Genomic DNA, 19,672 nt, shown 5'->3' with positions numbered 1-19,672 from the left:
CACAGTTATTTTTTCTTACAAGGCGAGGGTCTCATGTTGACAGGGTGGGTGAAACTCCTAGCGTCTTTTAAGTGCCTGGAAGCAGAATATTTTCTAACGGATTTTTATTGTTTGGATTGTTTTGCCAGGCGAATGAAGAAAGACCCGCAGGTCCCCTTATCTCAGGCCAACCAGAGGATGCCTTCCAGTTTTTGTTTTTGTTTCCAAGCTGGTTCCTTACAAATGCATCTAGAAGGTCACTCTCAGGTCCCCAAGATAGGAGGGGGGGTAATCAATCACACCTAGGACATCAGCATCACAGAAGAGAGTCTCATGAATGGAAGGACTTGAGGAAAGGGAGAGGGGGCGTCTGCCCCAGAATTATGAGCTCAGGAAGGGTGATCTGAGGGATTGCTTGGGATAGAGTCTCAAGAATATTCTAGTTCAGTGGCTATTCTTGTCCTCTGATTTTCTACTCCAAGTAAATAAATAAATATATACTTACCCCAAAGGCTCAAATGTTTACCAGGTAATTTGATAATTGCAACTCAGCAAGCAATAAAGACTGTCTAATAGCTCTAAGGGCTGAGTCCACAAGGGGCCCCCAGGCAATTTCTTCAAAACAGACAAAGGGGACTCCAGTTCCAGCTTTGCCAAGGACAAGCTTTGTGAGCTAGGGCCATTCACTTCACTTCTCTGGGCCTTACCTCCTCAACTATAAAATGACCTAATAAATTAGTCTATTCTTTCAACAAATAACTTACTAAACATGTATCTGACACAGGTCTTGTGCAAGGAACTGAAAGTATTATTTAAAGGTAGATAGACCCCTGGTCTCAAGGGGCCTCAAAGTTTAATTGGGGAAACTATGCATAATAAAGGAAAATAGAAGGATTATAATTTTTTTAAAGATTTTATTTATTTATTTGACAGACAGAGATCACAGGTAGGCAGAGAGGCAAGCAGAGAGAGGAGGAAGCAGTCTCCTTGCTGAGCAGAGAGCCTGACGACGCAGGGCTCGATCCCGGGACCCTGAGATCATGACCTGAGCCTAAAGCAGAGGCTTAACCCTCTGAGCCACTCAGGTACCCAGTATTATAATATTTTTAAGCATTCTACTGGTGCTCTGTGCAAAGTGCAATGGAAAGACTAAGGTGGAAACAACTTGACCCAGCTTTAAAAGTCTGTGTGTGTGTGGCTTTCTTATTTGTGTGTTTTGTTTCCATCTGCTTTTCATTCTAATGTATTTTATTCTTCCTTGACTTAGCTATTTTCAAATAATTGTTGTTATTATAAACCATTGCATATTGTTTAATTCATTATATACTGTTTAATTGCCTCAACAATTGTAAAAGTTAGATATTGTGATCACCATTTTAGATATTTTATATATAAGATATTTTAGATATAAGAACTAGATAAGATATTTTAGATATAAGAATTTAGATAAGATATTTTAGATATAAGAACACTGAAGCTCAGAGAGATTAAGTAACCTACTCAAGCTCACGCAGCTGGGAAGTTACAGAACTTGTAGCTATCAACTTCAAGACTTGTATTCTTTCCACTATGTGGTACTGCTTCAGGCGTATGCAGCAACTCAGGACCGGCAACATAATTTGTAGAAACAAGTGCAAAGTAAAAATACGGGGGTCATTTGTTCAGAAACTATTATGAATTTCAGGGCAGTACAGTAGAGCATTAAATAAGGCAGTGGGCCTTTCTAAGCGTGGGGCTCTGAACAACTGTCCAGCTCACACACCCGGGAAGTCTGCCCCGCCAGCTACAATTTACTTTCCAGGTATCATCTATCATCTCTCATCAAGGAGCAAAAGCATCATAGTAACTGGCAGGCCTAGACCTCAGTGACAGAATTTTCCAGTAGTCATGCTTCACACGCGCACTTCCTGAGGCCCCCCTCACCCCACACCCCCCAGGGCTCAGCATGGATTCCTCTGGCAGAACTTCAGGGCTCTCTGCGGTAACTTTTCCAGAGAAGGAACATTTTGGGGATGGGGGGAGAGATCTTCTTGGACTGACAAGGGTACTGGCTGCACCAAAGTCCCTTTGCCTCTCTTATTCAGCTGTAGAGCCGACCTGTAGGTGTGCTGTAACGCGGGGCGGTGGGGAAAAAGCAACAAGGACTCTGCATATGCTGGTTTATAACCCTTGCTCCTGAAGCGTCAAGAAGGTGTCCGCTGCTATGGACCCAGCAGATTATGATGGGCCTTTTGGTCAGCAGTTCTGAATCAGTTATATTTAATCTTCTGAAATCATAGACTCATCTATGAAACTATGGGCCATCACCACAGAAAAAGGACACATGGGCACGTAAAGTATTTTGCATACAATTATAGACTCCCTACATTGACTCCATATTTTTTTTAAAAATCCTGGTTTAGATCCTAGCTTCCCCAATTATAGAACCTACCATATTAGACCCAGGCAGAAATTTAGAGATTATTTTTATGAAATCATCTTATTCCTCAGAGGGGGTGAAGGCCGAGGTCATTTGGGATAATAAAAGGTTCTGTATGTTTCCGGGACACCTGGGTGGCTCAGTTGGTTGGACGACTGCCTTAGGCTCAGGTCATGATCCTGGATTCCTGGGATCGAGTCCCGCATCAGGCTCCCAGCTCCATGGGGAGTCTGCTTCTCTCTCTGACCTTCTCCTCGCTCATGCTCTCTCTCACTGTCTCTGTCTCAAATAAATAAATAAAATATTTAATAAAAAAAAAGGTTCTGTATGTTTCCAAAGACTCAATGGTCAACTCTTCCTTGAGGTAGTTACCCCACTCCTGATGTGCACCTACCAAAACACTGTCGCCACACGGGACATTCTAGAACCACAAATGGCTAATGTCAGGACATTAGTGAACATTTGGGGAGCACCTGACTAGCCAAGGTGTTGGGGATAAGAAGAGTCCGTGTCTTCAAGAAGCTCACAGGCGGGGTGCCTGGGTGGCTCAGTGGGTTAAGCCACTGCCTTCGGCTCAGGTCATGATCTCAGGGTCCTGGGATCGAGTCCCGCATCGGGCTCTCTGCTCAGCAAGGAGCCTGCTTCTCTCTCTCTCTCTCTCTCTCTCTGCCTGCCTCTCCATCTACTGTCAAATAAATAAATAAAAAATCTTTAAAAAAAAAAAAAAAAAGAAGCTCACAGGCATCTAGGGGAGAGACACATAACAATAGAATGTGACAGAACTTGTGTAATTATAGACATCTGAGGTAGGCTGAATGCTGACATACAGACAGATGCCATCAGCTCTGCTTGCTTGGAGCACACCAGGCTCCCAGGAGAAAAAAACTCCTACAACAGGGTCTTGAAGAATGGGCTCCAGGCCATGCAGAGAAAGAGTCTTCTAGCTGAGGGGATGGGCATGTGGCAAGGCAGAGAAGGACAAGGCAGCCTGAAGTCCAAGTGGGTGGGATTGGCTAGAACATAGGCTACGTCTGAGGAAGACGTGGGAGGTGGTGCTGGAAGGGACCAGCTTCTGGGGTCTCCCTTGGAATCTCTGAAGAATGTCAACCAAAGTGACAGATGAAGGAATCTCTTCCTGGGGACACTACAAGAAGGGCAGCTATCCATCTGTTCTGCATGGACTTCTGCCGGGCGGGGGTTGGGTAGGGATAAGGGATGCAAGCAGCCTCTCTGAGATCCCTATCACTTCTCTCCATAAAAATCAACGGCTGCCAAACACTAGAGAACATAAGAAGGGCCCTGGAAAGCGTTCATAAATGACGGGCAGCAAGCCTAAAATTTATCTCTGAGATGCCAATGAGATTTATTCACCAGAAAAGTACTTTTCTTCTCCACTAAAAGATGGCTGAATGGCAAGAGGCCTTCTCACATGGAAAGTACTTTCATTTTTAAAACTAAAAAAATGTAAAAACCTGATCCCAGCTTGATATATTATGTGTTTCTTCTGCAATTTTTTATTTTTTATTATTTATTTACTTATTTTTAAAATTTATTTAATTTTTAATATTTTATTCATTCTTAAAATTGAACCAGTTTAGCTAGCCCTAGGGATACGCTGCCTCTGAAGAAATGTTAATCAAGAGAAGAGAACATCTCCAGAAACACATAACAGTTGCTGTTTCCTTGTCACTACTTCTCAGGATTCCTGGGCAGCATGGGCTAAGAAGTCCTCGGAAGGCGTGTGTTTTCTCCAAAGCAAAGGCAGAAACAAGAAAAATCCTAGTAACCTGGGACATTCCGCGGAGTCGATACTCTGCCCTGTAGATGTTATTCCGAGACTCACCGCTAGGTGTCACAAGAACCCCGTTTTAAAAGAAACAAAGCTTCCAAAATTGCAGACCTAAAGAAAACAATTTCCCCCAGCGTTCAAATTTTTTCAGGAAAAAGTGTTTCTAACAAGACCACAAACTGCAAATGTTCAGAACTTAAATCTTGAGAAGCTACATAATGGTCAGAATTCTTCAGACTACCTGTAAATAGCATGGTTCCTACAGGCTCGCCACAGATTTTTGTTGAACTACCCATGCTAAACGTACATCGTGCAGGAAATTCCATTGCATTTACACTATTTATTTAATAAAAATAATCTCTGCGATTATTTGCATTTATTTCTGAAGGAGGATGTTTTTCCTTCCTCAGAATAAGTTCAGGAAATGGGTGAAGTGTTCAGGAAGTTAGCTAAATGCTGATGTAAATCCAAAAGGAAGGTCTGTTGTTTAAAAAAAAAAAAAAAAAAAAAAAAAACACCAAAAAAAAAGCTAGGAAGTGGTTCTCTCTTTTACTTATGGAAAATGTTATACAGAATTTCACACTGAAAAGGAAGAGGACTAGGAAAAATGTGTGTGCCCATGATATCTTTTTCCGTGGATCTGGGTAGGCCGTGCAGACTTTTGCTGATAACGAACGGTAGCCGGCACAGAAAACTGTGTCAAGAAATAAAATCTAGATGGAAGGACACGACTGGGGATTAAGTTTGTCCTAAATTCAGCCCTTACTATGGCATTTGCATCAGCTATTCTAGGAAGTGTGTCCTGATAGGAAACTCTGAGTCCAGAGGAGGTGGTGGGGCCCCCGCCGATTAGGAACAACCAGACACTACCCTCTGCTCACGAGCTCCCTGTCCCTTCCAGCCACGCGTAAAGGGTGTCAGGCCGACCCCGTGCCCTTCCAGGGAGGGAGTCTCCTTCGGGAAAAGACCAGCTCCCCAGGGCCGCCTGGGCTGTGTTAAGCAAATTTCAGAGGCCCTTCGGAGCAGGTGGTCAGTTCTCCGCGCCGGGCGGTGCAGGGACCGGGCTGCGTCAGGTGCTCGGAGCAAACAGAAAGCTTCTGGCCTTGAAACACCCCCGGCCAGAAAGCAAAGGTTCGGCCTGTTGACCAGGCCCTGTTGACCAGGCCCTGGAGACCGCCGCGCGTTGTGGTTTCTCTGAACGTGGCCCCGGCCTTTCTCACTCTCTGCGACCCCCTTCCCTCAGGCCTTCGTGGTTTCTCGTCCAAACGGGTGGGCCGGCCTCTGCCTGGTGTCCAGCCCCCAGTTCGGGCAGCAGCCGGGCCGAGCTGCGCGCAAAGCCCACGGCGGACGGGAGCCCTCCCTGCCCTCGCACTGTGCCCGGCGCGGCCTCCCAGGCCTTTCCTGACTTGGCCTCGGGCCACCTTCCCTCCCACTGCAAGAATCTCCAGTTCCAGTTCCGCCGAGTGACTGGCCGCCTGCACCCCGGGCCACTCTCCTCCGCACGCTGATGGGCACGTTTATTCCTCTCCCTCCGGGGGAACGAGGAAATGGGGATTGAACACATGCCTTTTTACACTTCCACTCTTTGGATTTATGGAATTACGACAGGAGAGAAGCGAGGGAACGCGGCTCGGAGGACACAAGGCAGAGCCACCTGCACAGCCGTCCTTTCAGAGCAAATAATCCAGAGTAACACGGGGGCTGGAAAAGATGCCCAGGGGTGGGTGGTGACCCATTCTGATGACTCGATGCCTTCCGTGGCACATCATGGGTACATTCTGGGTTTGTTTTTTAATGATTTTATCTCTTAGAGAGAGAGCACAAGCCAGGGGAGCTGCCGGCAGAGGGAGAAGCAGACTCCCCACTGAGCAAGGAGTCAGATGCTGGACTCGATCCCACGACTCTGGGATCGTGACCTGAGCCGAAGGCAGCTGATTAACTAAGCCACCCGGGCACCCCTCAGGGGTATGTTTTATGTTTTATTTTTTACATACTGAAACCAGCCGATCAGCCAGTGCTTGTGATGAGCAGACCAAATCTTAAGAGTGTTGGTCTCTGGGACCCACTCCTTCCTCTCTCCTCTTCCTCCTGCCTCCCTACACATTTACCTATTGAGGCAGAAGTGTCATGTTCGGGATTGAATGAGACAACAGTGTGACGAATGCTTTCTCATTGTACTCGGTACTCAGAGCTGTTCTTTGCAAGCGAAACCAGCAAGGTCCTAGAACATCGGTTAAGGAAAAATTACATAGCAAATGCCCTAAGAAGAGTATCACGGATCCTTCAGGGGGTAGGGATAGACGGAGACGTGCTGTACAGCCGATGAACTTCTGGAGGGAGACGCCGTATCTTATTTATCTTGGTGTCCCCTGCAGGGCTCTCCCAGGACAGTGGCTGGTGCATGATGGGCCCTCATTCAGCTATTCAACAAATATTTACTAAGCAGTAGAGGATTTGTTTTTCCAGGTTTGGAGTTTTAAGCTTGTTAATAACAGCTGAATTCTTTCTCTGTTTTGTCATCTGCACTTTTGGACTCTGAGTTGGACTTTGTCTTTGGCGGTATTTTACAAGCACTGCATCTCTCCCTTTCCCGGCCTGGCCCAGTATTCTACAAACAGTAGGCTCGCAGCAAATGTTGCTAGGGAGGGGAAGGAGGGAAAAAGAAGGAAAGAAAGATAACTAAAAATAAGCAGCACAGGGGGTAGGTGATCATTCTCAAAACTGCCTTTGAGACTAGAGAATTTTCTTTGAGAATTTTGCCCGAGCATCTTTCCAGAAAGTCCTGCCTATGTGACGGCTCGTGTTAGCTTTGATTTCTTTCCTATGCTGGTTACATTGGTCACCAACCCCCCACCCCCAGCCCCTAACTAACACAGTTTTAAAGCTCTGCCTCCCTCCTGTCTTCTTTCCATAGACATTCTGGTGACTCGTGCCCTATGTCAGGCACAGCGAGGGCCAGACCCCGAGGTCACACAGGCAGGCAGCTTTGGGCACCCAGTCACCTCCAGGGATATCAGTCCAGTGGGGAGATGGACACATGACAAGACCATGACCCATAGTGCCGTGATGGCACCCAGAGTTGGCAGCACAGGGGCTTAGAGTCGACTATGGTCAGAACAAAAGGCCAGAAGTGTAAGGAGGAGAGTCAAGGAAGTCTTCTCAGAAGAGATGCTCTAAGACTTGAGTCTTGAATGAAGAACAGACACAACTTTCCTCTTTGAAGAAAGATGGAAGGGGCATTCTAGGCAAGGGGAAACACCTATGAAAAAGCCAGAGAGTGATTTATCTGTGATTTATCAGTTCCATCTCATGGCTTTATACTCCACCCTTTAGCCTCCTACCCTGTGAAATAATGCAACGTTCAGGCATTTTAGAAAACTTGGAGAGCCAATCCCTTCATCTCTTAAAAAGAAAGGCACTAAGAAGGTGAGTGCGCCAGGAGATTAAACACGCTGGTGGGTGAAAACAGGATCAGGGACTGAGAGGAAACCACGTGGGAGGCTAATAAATATTGGGACACTGAGGTGAAATGTAGCAAGTTCTTTAAAATCTTTATTCTCTCTCCTGGGAGTGAGACATTGGAATCCTTGGTGGGAAGGCAGGTGAATGTGTGGCTTCTCTTAGCCTGAGAATAAGCTGAGAGAGAAGACAGGATGATTTTAGGAATTTCAGGTGGGACCAAGCCCCATTTCGAAAGCCTTTTGGAATATACCTTTGCGTGTCCAACGTTTTCACAACATCTAGCGAGATGGTCCCATTCCTCCAACCCTGCTGCTTTGAGAAGGAAAACGGAGAGAGGGTGACCGCCTTCTCCAAGTGCGGTTTGTTTCTGTTCACAGAACCTCCGAAGACAGGAAGCCAAGGCTGACCTCTCTAGTCAAGAGTGAGCTCAACTTTAAAATTATGATTGCATGTGAAAGCTAAAATGGGAAAGAAAAAAATCAGTTCTCAGGACAGAAATGCTAAAAACCCTTGGGCCACATTCCAGTCAAGGTCCTGGCCCTGCACACAGAGCTCCCATTGGGGGTGGGTGGGTGGGTCGGAGACCAGCCAAGACCAGCTTGAGCTAGCTGAGTGTCAGGGATCATGGGGTTGATTCTAGAGGTGTCCAGTTTGCAGATAAAGAAACTTGCCTCGGTGATTTATGCTGCATAATCCTTAAACAACAGAAGCTCATGGCCAGCTCTCATTATTGAGAGAGTTGCCTGCCAAAACATTTACCCATTCCCACCAAACAGTTTGCAGGGGTGGAAGGAATCAGAGGAATCGAGTATGTTTTCATTTCCTAGGGCTGCCATAACCAATGGTCACAAAATGGGTGGTTTCAGACCCAGAAATGTATTCTTGTGCAGTTAAGAGTCTAGAGGTCCACAGTCAAGGTGTCGGCAGGCTTGCCATTGGAGGCTCGGATGAAGAACCGTTCCTGCTCCCTCCTAGCTTTCAGGGACTGACCATCCTTGGGGTTTCTGGCCCGGCGGGTAGCTGCATCACCCTCATCTGTCCCTCCGCCTTCATGAGGCGATCTCTCCTCTCAGTGTCTGTGTTCAAACTGCCCCCTTACTATAAGGACGCCAGCCACTGAACGAAAGCCTACCCAAATGGGGTATGAGGTCGCTTTAACCTGATTAAGTCTGTGAAGACCCTAGTTCCAAATAAGTTCACATTCACAGGTATAGGGGGTAGGACTTCAACATGTCTTTTGGGTGAACACACCCACTCACCACTGTGTGTAAGACCACAACAAAAATCCATGGTCTGGGTGTGAGAAGACCAGGCTGTCCAACCTGCTAACTCCCTGGGCAAGTCCCTTGCCCTAAGTTTCAGTTCTTCCTTAAACAAGATGATGCCTGTCCGGGCTTACTTTAAAGATGCCATGAGAATAAGATGAAATCATGTAAATGTAAAACTATTTTCATGTGGAAAGTGTTCCTCCAGTGCAATTATGAATTCATTCCAGATTGTGTTGACTTTTCCTTAACTTCCTAACTACTTAATGGGTAGGTAATGAAATGAGAAACACAGCCTGTCTTACAGGGAAGAGAATTTAAATTACATACCTTCCTTCATTTATGGTTTCAGATAAAAGTACAATAGCAATCTGCAGTGAAGGAGAATAGTATTACAGATCTTCTTCCCTGGGCTTTTTCCTTACACCAAAACAGGGTGGTATTCAGGGGAAACCAGGGTGTGGAAAGTAATTTAAAGGCAAACCAGGAGGGCTGATGTTCTCTCCTGGGCCATCAGCAGACATCTCCAGTGGGAAGGGTTCCCCTTGCATCTGCGTCTGTGTGGTCCTTATTTATTTGCTCCCATGAAGTGTTCTGGTAAAAGCTATGAATTCGCTTCATCTGGTGACTTCTGGATATGGAGACATAGGCCACTCCATTTATAAAATTAACTAAGGAAATGATCATCCTGATTGACTGACATGACATACTCCCATATTTATTACACAAAAATGACTGTTGGGGAATCAGGAAGAAAAAAATTTTAATGAAAATGTTTAAAAAAAAAAAAAAAAGAATCCCTCCTGCCCTTTTTAAAGACCCCTGAGGCGCTCGTGGTGATAACAAAAAACTTTTAAGCCACCAGATTAAGTCAGAGGAGCTTGGAAAGTATACTAAAAATAGCCACGCCTAGTGGAGACACCAGAAAGAGGTGTCACGGACAACAGCTTGGGAACTACGGTTTCCTCCAAAGCATCATGTGACGATTTCAGTGAAACTGATGACCACGAGAGCAATAAATTCTGTTGACCTTGGACCTTGGGGGTTTACTGACCCAGGAGAAATCCCAGAGGGGAAAAATAGCACCAGCAAAAAAAGAAACAAAGAGGCTCTCAGAAAGAGCCTCTCAATCTTCCCTACAGACCCAAATTTCTCGTTCATGCTGCTGGGAAGGTGTGCCTCCTGGGAGCTTTGCTGCACCTCGAGGAACACGCCACATCTCAGACCAGTTAATAAACAAAACTTTATTTTCCTTTAATACAAAAATTAAATAGCAAAGTTTATTTTTTTTGTACAGTGATAAATTAGAAATTTACAGTACAGACATCAATGCAGACACACGTTTGTACATCCTTAAAAGCAGGGTCCATTTCCTTTGACATTCAGCAGTTCACAAGGGCAAGTGTAGCAGGTGCCTGGTACCTCTATGTCGAACATCTGGAAGCCCCCCGGGTTGGCCTCAAGGTGGCTGGAGTTGCAGGGTGGCACGGGATCCAAGGACAGGCCACAGGGCATGCATGGCCTGCCTGCTGCACAAGGATGGTGAGTCCCAGTTCGTCTCTTCACGAATCACGCTTGACACTGACTCCACCTTTCCTGCAAAGCACTCAAGGGGCCTTTCATCCTCAGACCTTTGCAAGTCTCACAACATCCCTGTGAGGTAGGAAAAAATTCAGAACCACCTAGATGCCCCAGCGGGGAAGACAGCAAGAGAGTGGCCTCCCCCTCCCAAAGCACACAACCAGGTTGGGGCCCAAGCCCATGAGCAGGACGTGGAGAGGAGCACATCTTCGGGGAGAAGATAGACCAGTCTTCGGGGAGCAGAGTTGCTCCCGTCCCTCTTCTCAGAAGTTCTTCTGAGAGGACAGTGGTCAGATACTGAATATGGCAGGAGATCAAGGAGCCACCAAAGCCTAGAGGACATGGCCCTCTCCCAACTGCCTGGGCAAATATGGGGAATTCGCTGGTGCAGAGAAGAAGAAGGGAAGTAAGATAAATCAGAAACAGGAACAGGCTGCAACAGGGCAAATGGGCCACTGGAGGGGAAGAGGCCTGTTGGAGAGGGTCAGGGTTCACTTCCCTCTCGGGGAGAGTCAGCAGGCCATGACCGCACATGCGCGTGGCAAGATGCAGCAACAGAGAGCTCTGAGCAGGCCACAGGGAAACAAAATCCATTATTTAAGGCTCTGGTACCTGATCCTTGGAAGAAGCAAAATGCTCTTCTAGGAGATTCCAAGATCTATGACCTAGGCCCAGAGGAAAATGATAACCCGGGTCCTTCACCCAACATTAGGCAAATCAGAGGAGGACTCAACCCAAATACAATAAAAGGACACCCAGAACCGTTTGAGTCCAGTGACTGGATGTAACTGGCTAGAAAGGCAACTCCCTCCAATCCCTCCCATCACAGAATGAAAATCAGGACATAGCTCAATCCTGGGGGCTCCTTCCAAAGTCCGTGCTCTATGGCTCTCCCCACTGACTGCTGCTAGGGCTACCTCCCCAGAAGCCACAGGCCACACCAGCCTGGTGACATCCCGGTAAACTGAGTCTGTGCTCCAGGGCTGAGGCTGGCGAGCTCCTCCGTGTCCTCAGGTCCCAGCTCCATTGCTAACACAGTAAGGCCTGAATTCAGTGACGGGGGAGGCTGGGGGGTGGGAGGGCACCAGAGAAGACAGAGCTCAGGGTGCTGGTAAAGTCACAATTCAGAACGTCAACACAGAAGTTGTCCTGATCCTGGGTTGGAGGGTGCAGGTGAGGGAGTGACTGCGGAGAGGAAGTCAGAGAGCATCTCAGGGAAAGATATAGCGGGACTGCCTTCTGTGGTTTCAGGACCCTGAGCAAATTGGCGGCTCAGAAGCCTTCTCAGAGTTCAGGAAATGGGAGGAAAAGGATATGAATCAACCAAGTAGCTCAACCAGACGGTTCTAGCCAGTTCCACCCTACCCCGTGCTCCTCGGCCCTGAAGGGTAGCCTTTGCGAAGAGAAAGAGGGGCTTGCCAGAGCGGAGGGTGGACAGAGGTGCCCTGGACCCCTGTTGAGTAAAATCTCCAGAGGCCAGGGCATTTTGGGAGAAGCTACAATCATCCCTACTTATTCTAGATTTCAAAAAAACCCAGCCCTAACCTTTTCCCTAGCAAGATGTCCTCAGATTCCCCTGCACGCGTCACACAAAACACCCCGAGCCCTGAGCGGCCTGCCCCCCCATCCCCACGAGGTGTGGGAGCGCACATCCTTTTAGCTAATGTTCAGTGTTTTCCTGGGGATCTCCACAGAGCTGGTCATGAAACTGGGCTGAGGCATCCTGTCAAAACCCCTGGAGCTGACGAGCAGGGGAATCGTGGGGAGGGATGAGAGAGACAGGAAAGGCAGAAAAACCCAGGAAGTGGTTGATGGGTGGGAGACCGTGATACAGAGGGCCATCTTCCTCCCCCAAAACCAAGAGCAACACTAGGCAGACCCAGGCACATCCTCAGTCCGGGCCAGTGGGGAAGACAAAGCCTGCACTCCTCCACGGCCCCAAAGGTGCCTAACAACGGGGCTTTACACAGAGTGGGCACTCACAAATGTGCTAATAATTGACTTTTTTTTTTTTAAACAGATACCAGCTGAAGAGGTGATGCAGTCACATCAAGGTAACTCGTAACTGACTGCAGCCACAAAGCTCTTTTCCTGAAACTGTAAACACTCTCCATTGTCTGGAATGTGAAAGGAAAGGCCCACAGCCCTGTGACACAGCTAGGGCTCCTAATCCTGGCTGCACCGAGGGCCACTTCCGGTCAAATGGACTTTCCCCCCCGAGAAGGCCAGACATTTGCAGAAGGGACATGTTTGTTTTCGAACTCAGGCGGATCGGTTCACCCAAGCCCTCTTACTCTGATTATTTCATTTCTCACAGATATCGAGCACCTACTCTGTGCCTGGCCCTCTGCCGGGTGCCGCCTGGGTCACACGATCACTGAGCCATCAGAAACACAAGTGCCTGACAGAGGCCTATAGTCATAAAGTGAGGCCAGTGCCCCGGCTGCACAGTCCTTCTTCCCCTTCCTGGGCCTGAGTCTCGGCGCAACTCCCAGGACGCTGGAGCGGAGCGTGAGTAAGGGCAGGCCCTGCCCCTGGGTGAACGCTCCACGGCCCTGGGCAGCTCTGGGAACTGTCTGCAAGCAGCACAGGGAGTTCACATTTGTATTCCAGAGGCGACACAGTCTCAGATGGAGTTCAACGGGCCCTTCTGGGGATCATTTCTCATGCTCCTGGAACCTTGACCCGGAGTCCAGCCAAGGTACTGGGGCACGGCACGCACACACACACACACACCAGGGACCCTCCGCACCCAGTCAGCATCTGTGCTCAGAGCCCTGAGACTTTCCCTTCCAAAATACACAACAGATCTTCTATGCATCTTTACCTCAGATGGCTCAGGAGCCCCAAAAAACAAAGAAAAAAAGTGTCAAACCACAGCTCAAAAAGGATGGGAAAGGACACATGTATTTCCATAATCTGACCACCTATTAGGGAATCTGAGTCCCTGGAAATGTTTTTCCACAAAGAAATGTGATAAAAGAGTTTTCCTACCTGTTTCTGAAAGAGGGGGTGGGGTGGGGCATGAATAAATAAATGAGTCATTGCAAAGTAGTTGCTGAAGCAAAATAGGTATGAGCTACAAGGACCTGTGACATTGTCAACCATTTGTCCCAGAGATCTGGCGATTAGAAGGCCTAAGGCAGGTTAAGAGAGAGTCCAGTTACAATTTTAAAAGAATTGCAACTTTTTGAGAGGCTGCTAGGAGGGTACCCCATTGTGAGGAACATAAAGCATAACTTTTAAAAGCTCTGGATACCCCTGCAAAAGGCAATTAAGACCTGTGTTGTTAAGAGTTTGCAGTTCACTTCATATGGTCTACACTTTATTCCCTACTAACCAACCTAGCTCCTGGCTGGAATCCTGGAGATTCATTAAGCACCATATAAATACTCCAGGCCACACTGCCTCCAATGAAATCTTGTAAGGAGCCTTTGCCAATTACTAGGAAACAATTCTGCACCGAATAGTTGGAGTAGCTGTCCTTAGTTCTCTCTACAGAACAGAAAAGTCTTCATGGTGGTCATAGACTAGACTGATAACATTCTTATGCTAAAGAAAAGAAAGGCACTATCATTCTGAGAATGCAAGCTGACCATGGTTTTAAAGTCAGTTGAGTATACTATTATGTCATGGTCCAAGAATGTGCTTTTAATTGTAATTGACACACACAAATTACACAGCTAATCTGTGTGAATGCAAAGTTGCCAAGAAACTTAACATTTTAGCTCTTCCAGACTGGCGTCTGCATAGATGCAATCACACAAAGTAAAATATATTAAGTCCCCGTTGCTCAATGCAACAGGTCTCCGGGGTCGGTAAGGTAAGTCGACTTGATAAATCTCATTTTCCTCTGAATTAAATGATTGTCAGAAAGTGAATCACCCTTACTTTCCCCCTCATTAGGCATGCTGCTGTGCAAAAAGAAAAAAAAACGAAAAAGAAAAATCCTATAAAAATACCTATTTTGAGTCATTAATGCAAAACGAAGAAAACAGCAGCAGCCTACAACAGGGATGTTGAAATTTAAGAGGAAGAGACAGAAGAAAAATCCACTGGATACCTTACGTGTGTTTGTACAGTACTTTTGTTTTTTTCAAACAATTCTGTTTTATGACAAAGGCACTGAAAGGTTCTGACACCACCTCTTGGGAGAGCAATCCACAAAGCCCTAAACAGCAGACAGCACACCACAGAAATTGTTTATGTTAGATCAGCCCAACTATAAAACTCTTGTAACACTTGTCTGAACCCAGTGTCTCCAGTGTTTAGAGATTGCTTTGCTATCTGAAAGACCCAGTTAGTATTTAAGATTTTAAGGGTTAAAAAAGTTAATCTTTCTCCCTGCGAGTTACCTACTCACAGCCCAGATCTCACTCTGCAGGGAAAAGCAGTATCGCCCTGGACCCTCCTGGAATCGAGACAGGACCTCCACGCTCCAAGCTGCGACCTGCTAAAGTGATCAATGTTTTGATTTTTCACAGCTTCGAAAGCCTCTAACTGGCTTTTCCATTTTGGATCGTTCCAAAATCTGCAGCAAAATCATTCCTTTTATGATGCAGGGAGATGGCGGGCGGGGGACGGGCAGGTGGCGGTGGCTTATAGGGGTCACTGACGTGTTGCCAGTTCGCTCAAACTGAGATACACTGCAGGAAACTTTTAGTCGCACTTGCACCCAAATGCTAGCATTCCCCCCACCTTCAAAATTTGGAAAGCGTGGGGCCCGGGTAGCCTTATACCACAGTTTCGTTGCCTTTCCCAGGCTTCACCCAACCGTTCCCTCGCTTTTCTCTCTTTACCTTCCCAGAATTCACCAATCTGTTAGAACACTTCTGCCAGGTGTGCAGAGTCTTGGCAGACCAAATCCACATGCCTGAGGTGATGCCCACCAGCAAAGACATAAAAATCTTCAACATCTCCACCGCCATATTGGAGTCATCTGCAGAATACCGGAAGAGCGCCCAGTTGGAGATTTCATAGAAATAGCAGGCAATCACACATGTGGCAGGCACCGTGTACAGGACCGAGAAGACCCCGATCTTAACCATCAGCCTTTCCAACTTGTCTGTCTTTGTCCCATCCTTTTGCAGATTGGATCGAATTTTGAACAAGGCCACTAAACCAGCAGCGATAAACAGGGTTCCAATCACCAAATACGTGAAGAGGGGAGCCACCACAAAGCCTGTGAGGGCATCGAGGTTTTGGTTCCCGACGTAGCACAGGCCGGTCAGTTCGTCTGCATCCACCAGTCTCATAATCAAGATGACAATGGTTTTCACAGCAGGGATGGCCCAGGCAGCAATGTGGAAATAAGAGCTGTGCATCTCGATGGCCTCGTGACCCCATTTGAGTCCCGCGGCCAAAAACCAAGTGAGCGTCAGAATAACCCACCAGATGGAACTGGCCATTCCAAAAAAGTACATCAGCAAGAAAATGATTGCACATCCTGTGTTCTTAAGTCCTTCTTGGATGAGAACAGGTTCTGCTGCCTCTTCAAAATCGCAGGATATCCTTTCCCGGCCTACGGTCAGCCTGACAATATAAGCAATGCTATAAATATTATAGCACATACTGAGAAATATGATGGGGCGCTCAGGGTAGGAGAACCTGGAGGAATCGATCAGGAAGGTGAGCACAGTGAATGCGGTGGAGATGAAGCACAGGCTGGCCCACACAGCCATCCAGATATCCGTGAACTCCTTGGCCGAGCGGCTGTACAAGCCAGCATCATAGCCACACTTGAGAACACAGTTCAGGCTCCTTTTCACCCAGATGTACTGATCCGAGTTGGTGCCTACGGAGTGGCACTCTTCCCCAGGCTGGAGGGGGGTTTTGTGAGGTAAAGGCACCTCCTCATCACCCGGCCCTTCCATGCACATGTGGTTGTGGTCATTCTGGGGTGGGAATTTGCTGCAGTTCAGGCTCTCGGGCCAGGCAAAGCCAAATTCCTTCAGGACGGGTTCACAGCGCCTCTTGACCGAAAGACACATGCCGCCACACGGGCCGATGGGGATGTTGATCTTCTCTGTGCACATTGGCACGTAAACCGAACAAAGGAAGAACTGGAAAAGTAATGAAATGAACAAAGAAAACAATGACTTGGAAGTCTGACCAAATGCTTGCACGAAGCGGAGTTGAATGCTTCCAGGCAAAAGTACGTATCGACTGTTAAACCAGCTATAGGGACTCTGTTTACTCTGACCTCAGACTAGGGTGCTTAAAAAAAATCCATCGCATGCACACTTTGCTTTCTGGGTTCTAGCAATCCTTTCCCGGAGACTGTCAATAAATAAATATATAAAAAGGACCTGAAGAATTACATCACCCCTTTTTTGCATAACGCTTAAGAAAATAAACCTTAGGACTTGACTTTGTGTCTCCCTCTTTCAAAGAGCTGAACAGACTAATCAAATGACTGAGTCATTCCGGTGATGGGGTAATTTTGGTCCTCACTTCTTTATCACCATAAAAATAAATGTAAAAAAAATTATAGATCTGGCTTTTCTCCTATTTATATTCTCTCTTTTCTCTACTTTATCCCTTCAAATTTATTTTGTTAATCAGTCCCATACTGAAACAGAAAATGTCCTAATTGAGACACTGGTGGACCCAAGGATGGGGTGCAGGTTGGGGTCTCTGGTCACCAGGGCTTTGTTTGGCCAGATTTCCTCAATGAATAATAATGAAGCATAATAGGAAAATATAAATGTGAGGTCTCTGGAACAGCAGTACCAGCAGGACAGAGTCCAGTTGCTGTCCTCAATTCCTCCAGCATTGATAAACAGTCGGCTTGGCTCCTTACAGATGTTGTCTATGAAGTCTAGAGTTACAAGTCACTATTTTCCAGCATGTAAAGGGATCCAGTCCTGTCCTTCAAAACAGCCTGGCTGCTTCCCCAGGATACATGTAATTAAAAATATATATCCCTGCAAAAGCTGTTTCTCCAACAAAATTGCCACTGATGTCAGGATATGTGCTGTTTCCAAACTGAGAGCTAGCGGATCATTTCTGAAGCTTTTATAACCTAGTTCTAAAGTTCTGAACACTCCAAAGGGAGTGTTTCAGCAGCAACAGGTCTAATCCCGACCATCTTTCTGAAACCACAGTCCAACTTTTTGAAATGACCTGTGTAAAAACACACACCTACTAAGTAAGCTGCCTGCCTGTTTCTTATCTCTTGGAAGCTATAACCAGAACCACGGATTTCTGAAGCTTTCAGCCTGGACAACTACCCTCTGTTTTTCTTCCCAAGTTCTCTCGTCTAAATTTCTAAAACTCACTCAGAGCCTCACCAACCAAAACACAACCAGTGCTAATCTTTTAAAAAAAATCTCTTTTAGTTCCTTTTTTAAAAAAAAAATGAATGGGTTGTTGGTTTTTTAAGATTATAATTACCCTGTATATGCAAATTATTTCTTCACCTACTGTAGGTTGAACATTTTCCCTATCATTACAGAAGCTTTAAAATTTTTTAATGACTGGAAAAAAAAACCTTCCAATATGCAAATTACCTTCCTGGAGCTTGACCACACACTATCACCTTTTCCCCAAACTGTGTTTTCTCTCCGCCAAATCCTAAACCTGCCCTCAACCCTGAGGATCAAAACGCTCTCAAGCCACCCAACCATTCCTTCCTGCATGACCTGTAAAGTCATGCGGGACGACGCGAGGAGGGGCCGCTCCGCAGAAAACACGACAGGGGGGCTTCATTTAGTAAGCCACCCCAAAATATGAGGGAGAAAGAAGGTCTGAGAGGGAGAAGTTCCCGGCTCCTTATCTCTCCTTCCAAGTCTTAGTTGCAGCTGGCTGCCCTGCTGGGGACTCGCCCACCGAGCAGCGGCCGCCAGAATCCTTGGCAAAGATAACCCTCAGCTCCACTGGGGTTAGGGGCTTGGCTAGACACGGGTGAGCAGGGGAGAAAAACGGAAGGGCGGGGTGTAAGAGTGGGTTCTTTCGCAGGCCAGATGACTTACACAACGTTTTGGCTTCCAGTCCCTGAGAAGGGACAGAAAAGTGGGGGTGGGGGTGGAAATCACTTTTCCAGGATAGTTTTACCCTTCAGCCTTGGAAGGGGGCACAGGGTTTGGCTTGGCAAGGGCTCCACGGAGTTAGCTTGGGGCGTCCCTGCCCAAGGGGTCTCGTCCCGCTAGGGGTGGGGGTGGGGGCGCCCACCTGCAGCTGGCTGGAGCAGCCGTACTGGATGAGCGGCGTGAAAGTTGTCAGCTGCAGCTCCGCGTCTGTCTGCAGCTCGTGCCCCACCAGGTTGGGCATCTTGGTCACGTTGTAGCCCAGGTTCTGGCACATGGAGATGCGGATGGGGTCGCAGCGCCGCTCCTCCTCGTCCCCGAAGCCCCGCGCTGGCTCCAGGAGCAGCAGCAACAGCAGCAGCAGCCTCAGACTGAGATCGACGCCCCCGGGCGCCCCCAGGACGCTCGGCACTGCGCCCCGCCGGGCCATGGCCAGAGCCGGGGGCGGCAGCGGCGGCGGCGGGAGGTGGTCCAGCAGACACCCCCAGCTTGCACGGAGGCGCCGGCTGCCCGCGTTGCTCCCAGCTCCCGGGAAGGGAGTGTGATAAGGCGCCAAGGGCGAAGAAGGGGCAGCGGACGGGTCTCCGGCAGCTGCGCGCGGCTGTGTGGGATATTAGACGCCCGTGGCGGGGGCCGAAGGACAGACTGCGAGGGTCATGGCTGCAGGCGGAGAGCCCCCTAGCCCCTAGCCGGCGCCGGCCGCGTCCGCTCTGCGTCTGGGTGAACACCGCCAGCACCCAACACCGCGCCGTTCTCACCGCCCCAGCCCTCCGCGGCGCTGGAGGTTCGCTGGGCGGTGGCGGGGCGGGACGGACAGCGCGCCTCTCCAATGGCCGGGCGCCGTGGGCAGCGAGGGGCGGGGCCGCCTGCCGCTGGGAGGGTCAGGCCCCCGCCCGCCCGCCGGCCCGCCAGCCCCCCTCCCCTGTCCCTCCGTCCCTCCCTCCCGGGGCGCCCCGCCCGGCTTCCCGGCTCTCACTTTCCTCCCACCCGGTTCGCGGCGCTCGGGGGCCAGGCGGGGATGGAGCGGAGTTGCTCCCGCTGGGCCAGCCTGCCCCCTCCTCTCCCAGGTGAGAAACGCTCCCTGATCAGTCGGCTCCCTTCCCTTCCCCTCTTCCGGCTGTCACCTCAGCCCGGGGCTACCTACCTATCG

General features: G+C 48.3%; 2 protein-coding genes across 2 annotated transcripts in view; one reads left to right on the top strand and one right to left on the bottom strand.

The window, feature by feature from the left end:
* Nucleotides 1–10,139: 10,139 nt before the first annotated feature.
* Nucleotides 10,140–19,312, bottom strand: FZD4 (frizzled class receptor 4). Its single transcript, XM_082749018.1, has 2 exons — nucleotides 18,668–19,312; nucleotides 10,140–16,557 (listed from the first exon to the last, which is right to left on the bottom strand). The coding sequence occupies exons 1-2, from the start codon at nucleotides 18,950–18,952 to the stop codon at nucleotides 15,229–15,231; spliced, it is 1,614 nt and encodes a 537-aa protein (XP_082605144.1). The 5' UTR covers nucleotides 18,953–19,312; the 3' UTR covers nucleotides 10,140–15,228.
* LOC309840275 (uncharacterized protein) overlaps nucleotides 18,951–19,672 on the top strand; it is a gene marked incomplete at its 5' end in the record, with an annotated part of 37,008 nt that continues 36,286 nt past the window's right edge. The window contains 2 exons of the mRNA XM_082682358.1: nucleotides 18,951–19,061; nucleotides 19,212–19,589. Of these exons, the coding sequence (XP_082538484.1) occupies nucleotides 18,951–19,061; nucleotides 19,212–19,589 (489 nt within the window). The remainder of the gene's footprint in view (nucleotides 19,062–19,211; nucleotides 19,590–19,672) is intronic.

This window comes from Mustela nivalis (assembly GCF_964662115.1).
Source record: "Mustela nivalis genome assembly, chromosome: 9".
In the NCBI taxonomy this organism is placed as follows: Eukaryota; Metazoa; Chordata; class Mammalia; order Carnivora; family Mustelidae; genus Mustela; species Mustela nivalis.
Note: the sequence above shows the minus strand (reverse complement) of the source record. Positions and strands in the feature narration are given on the sequence as shown.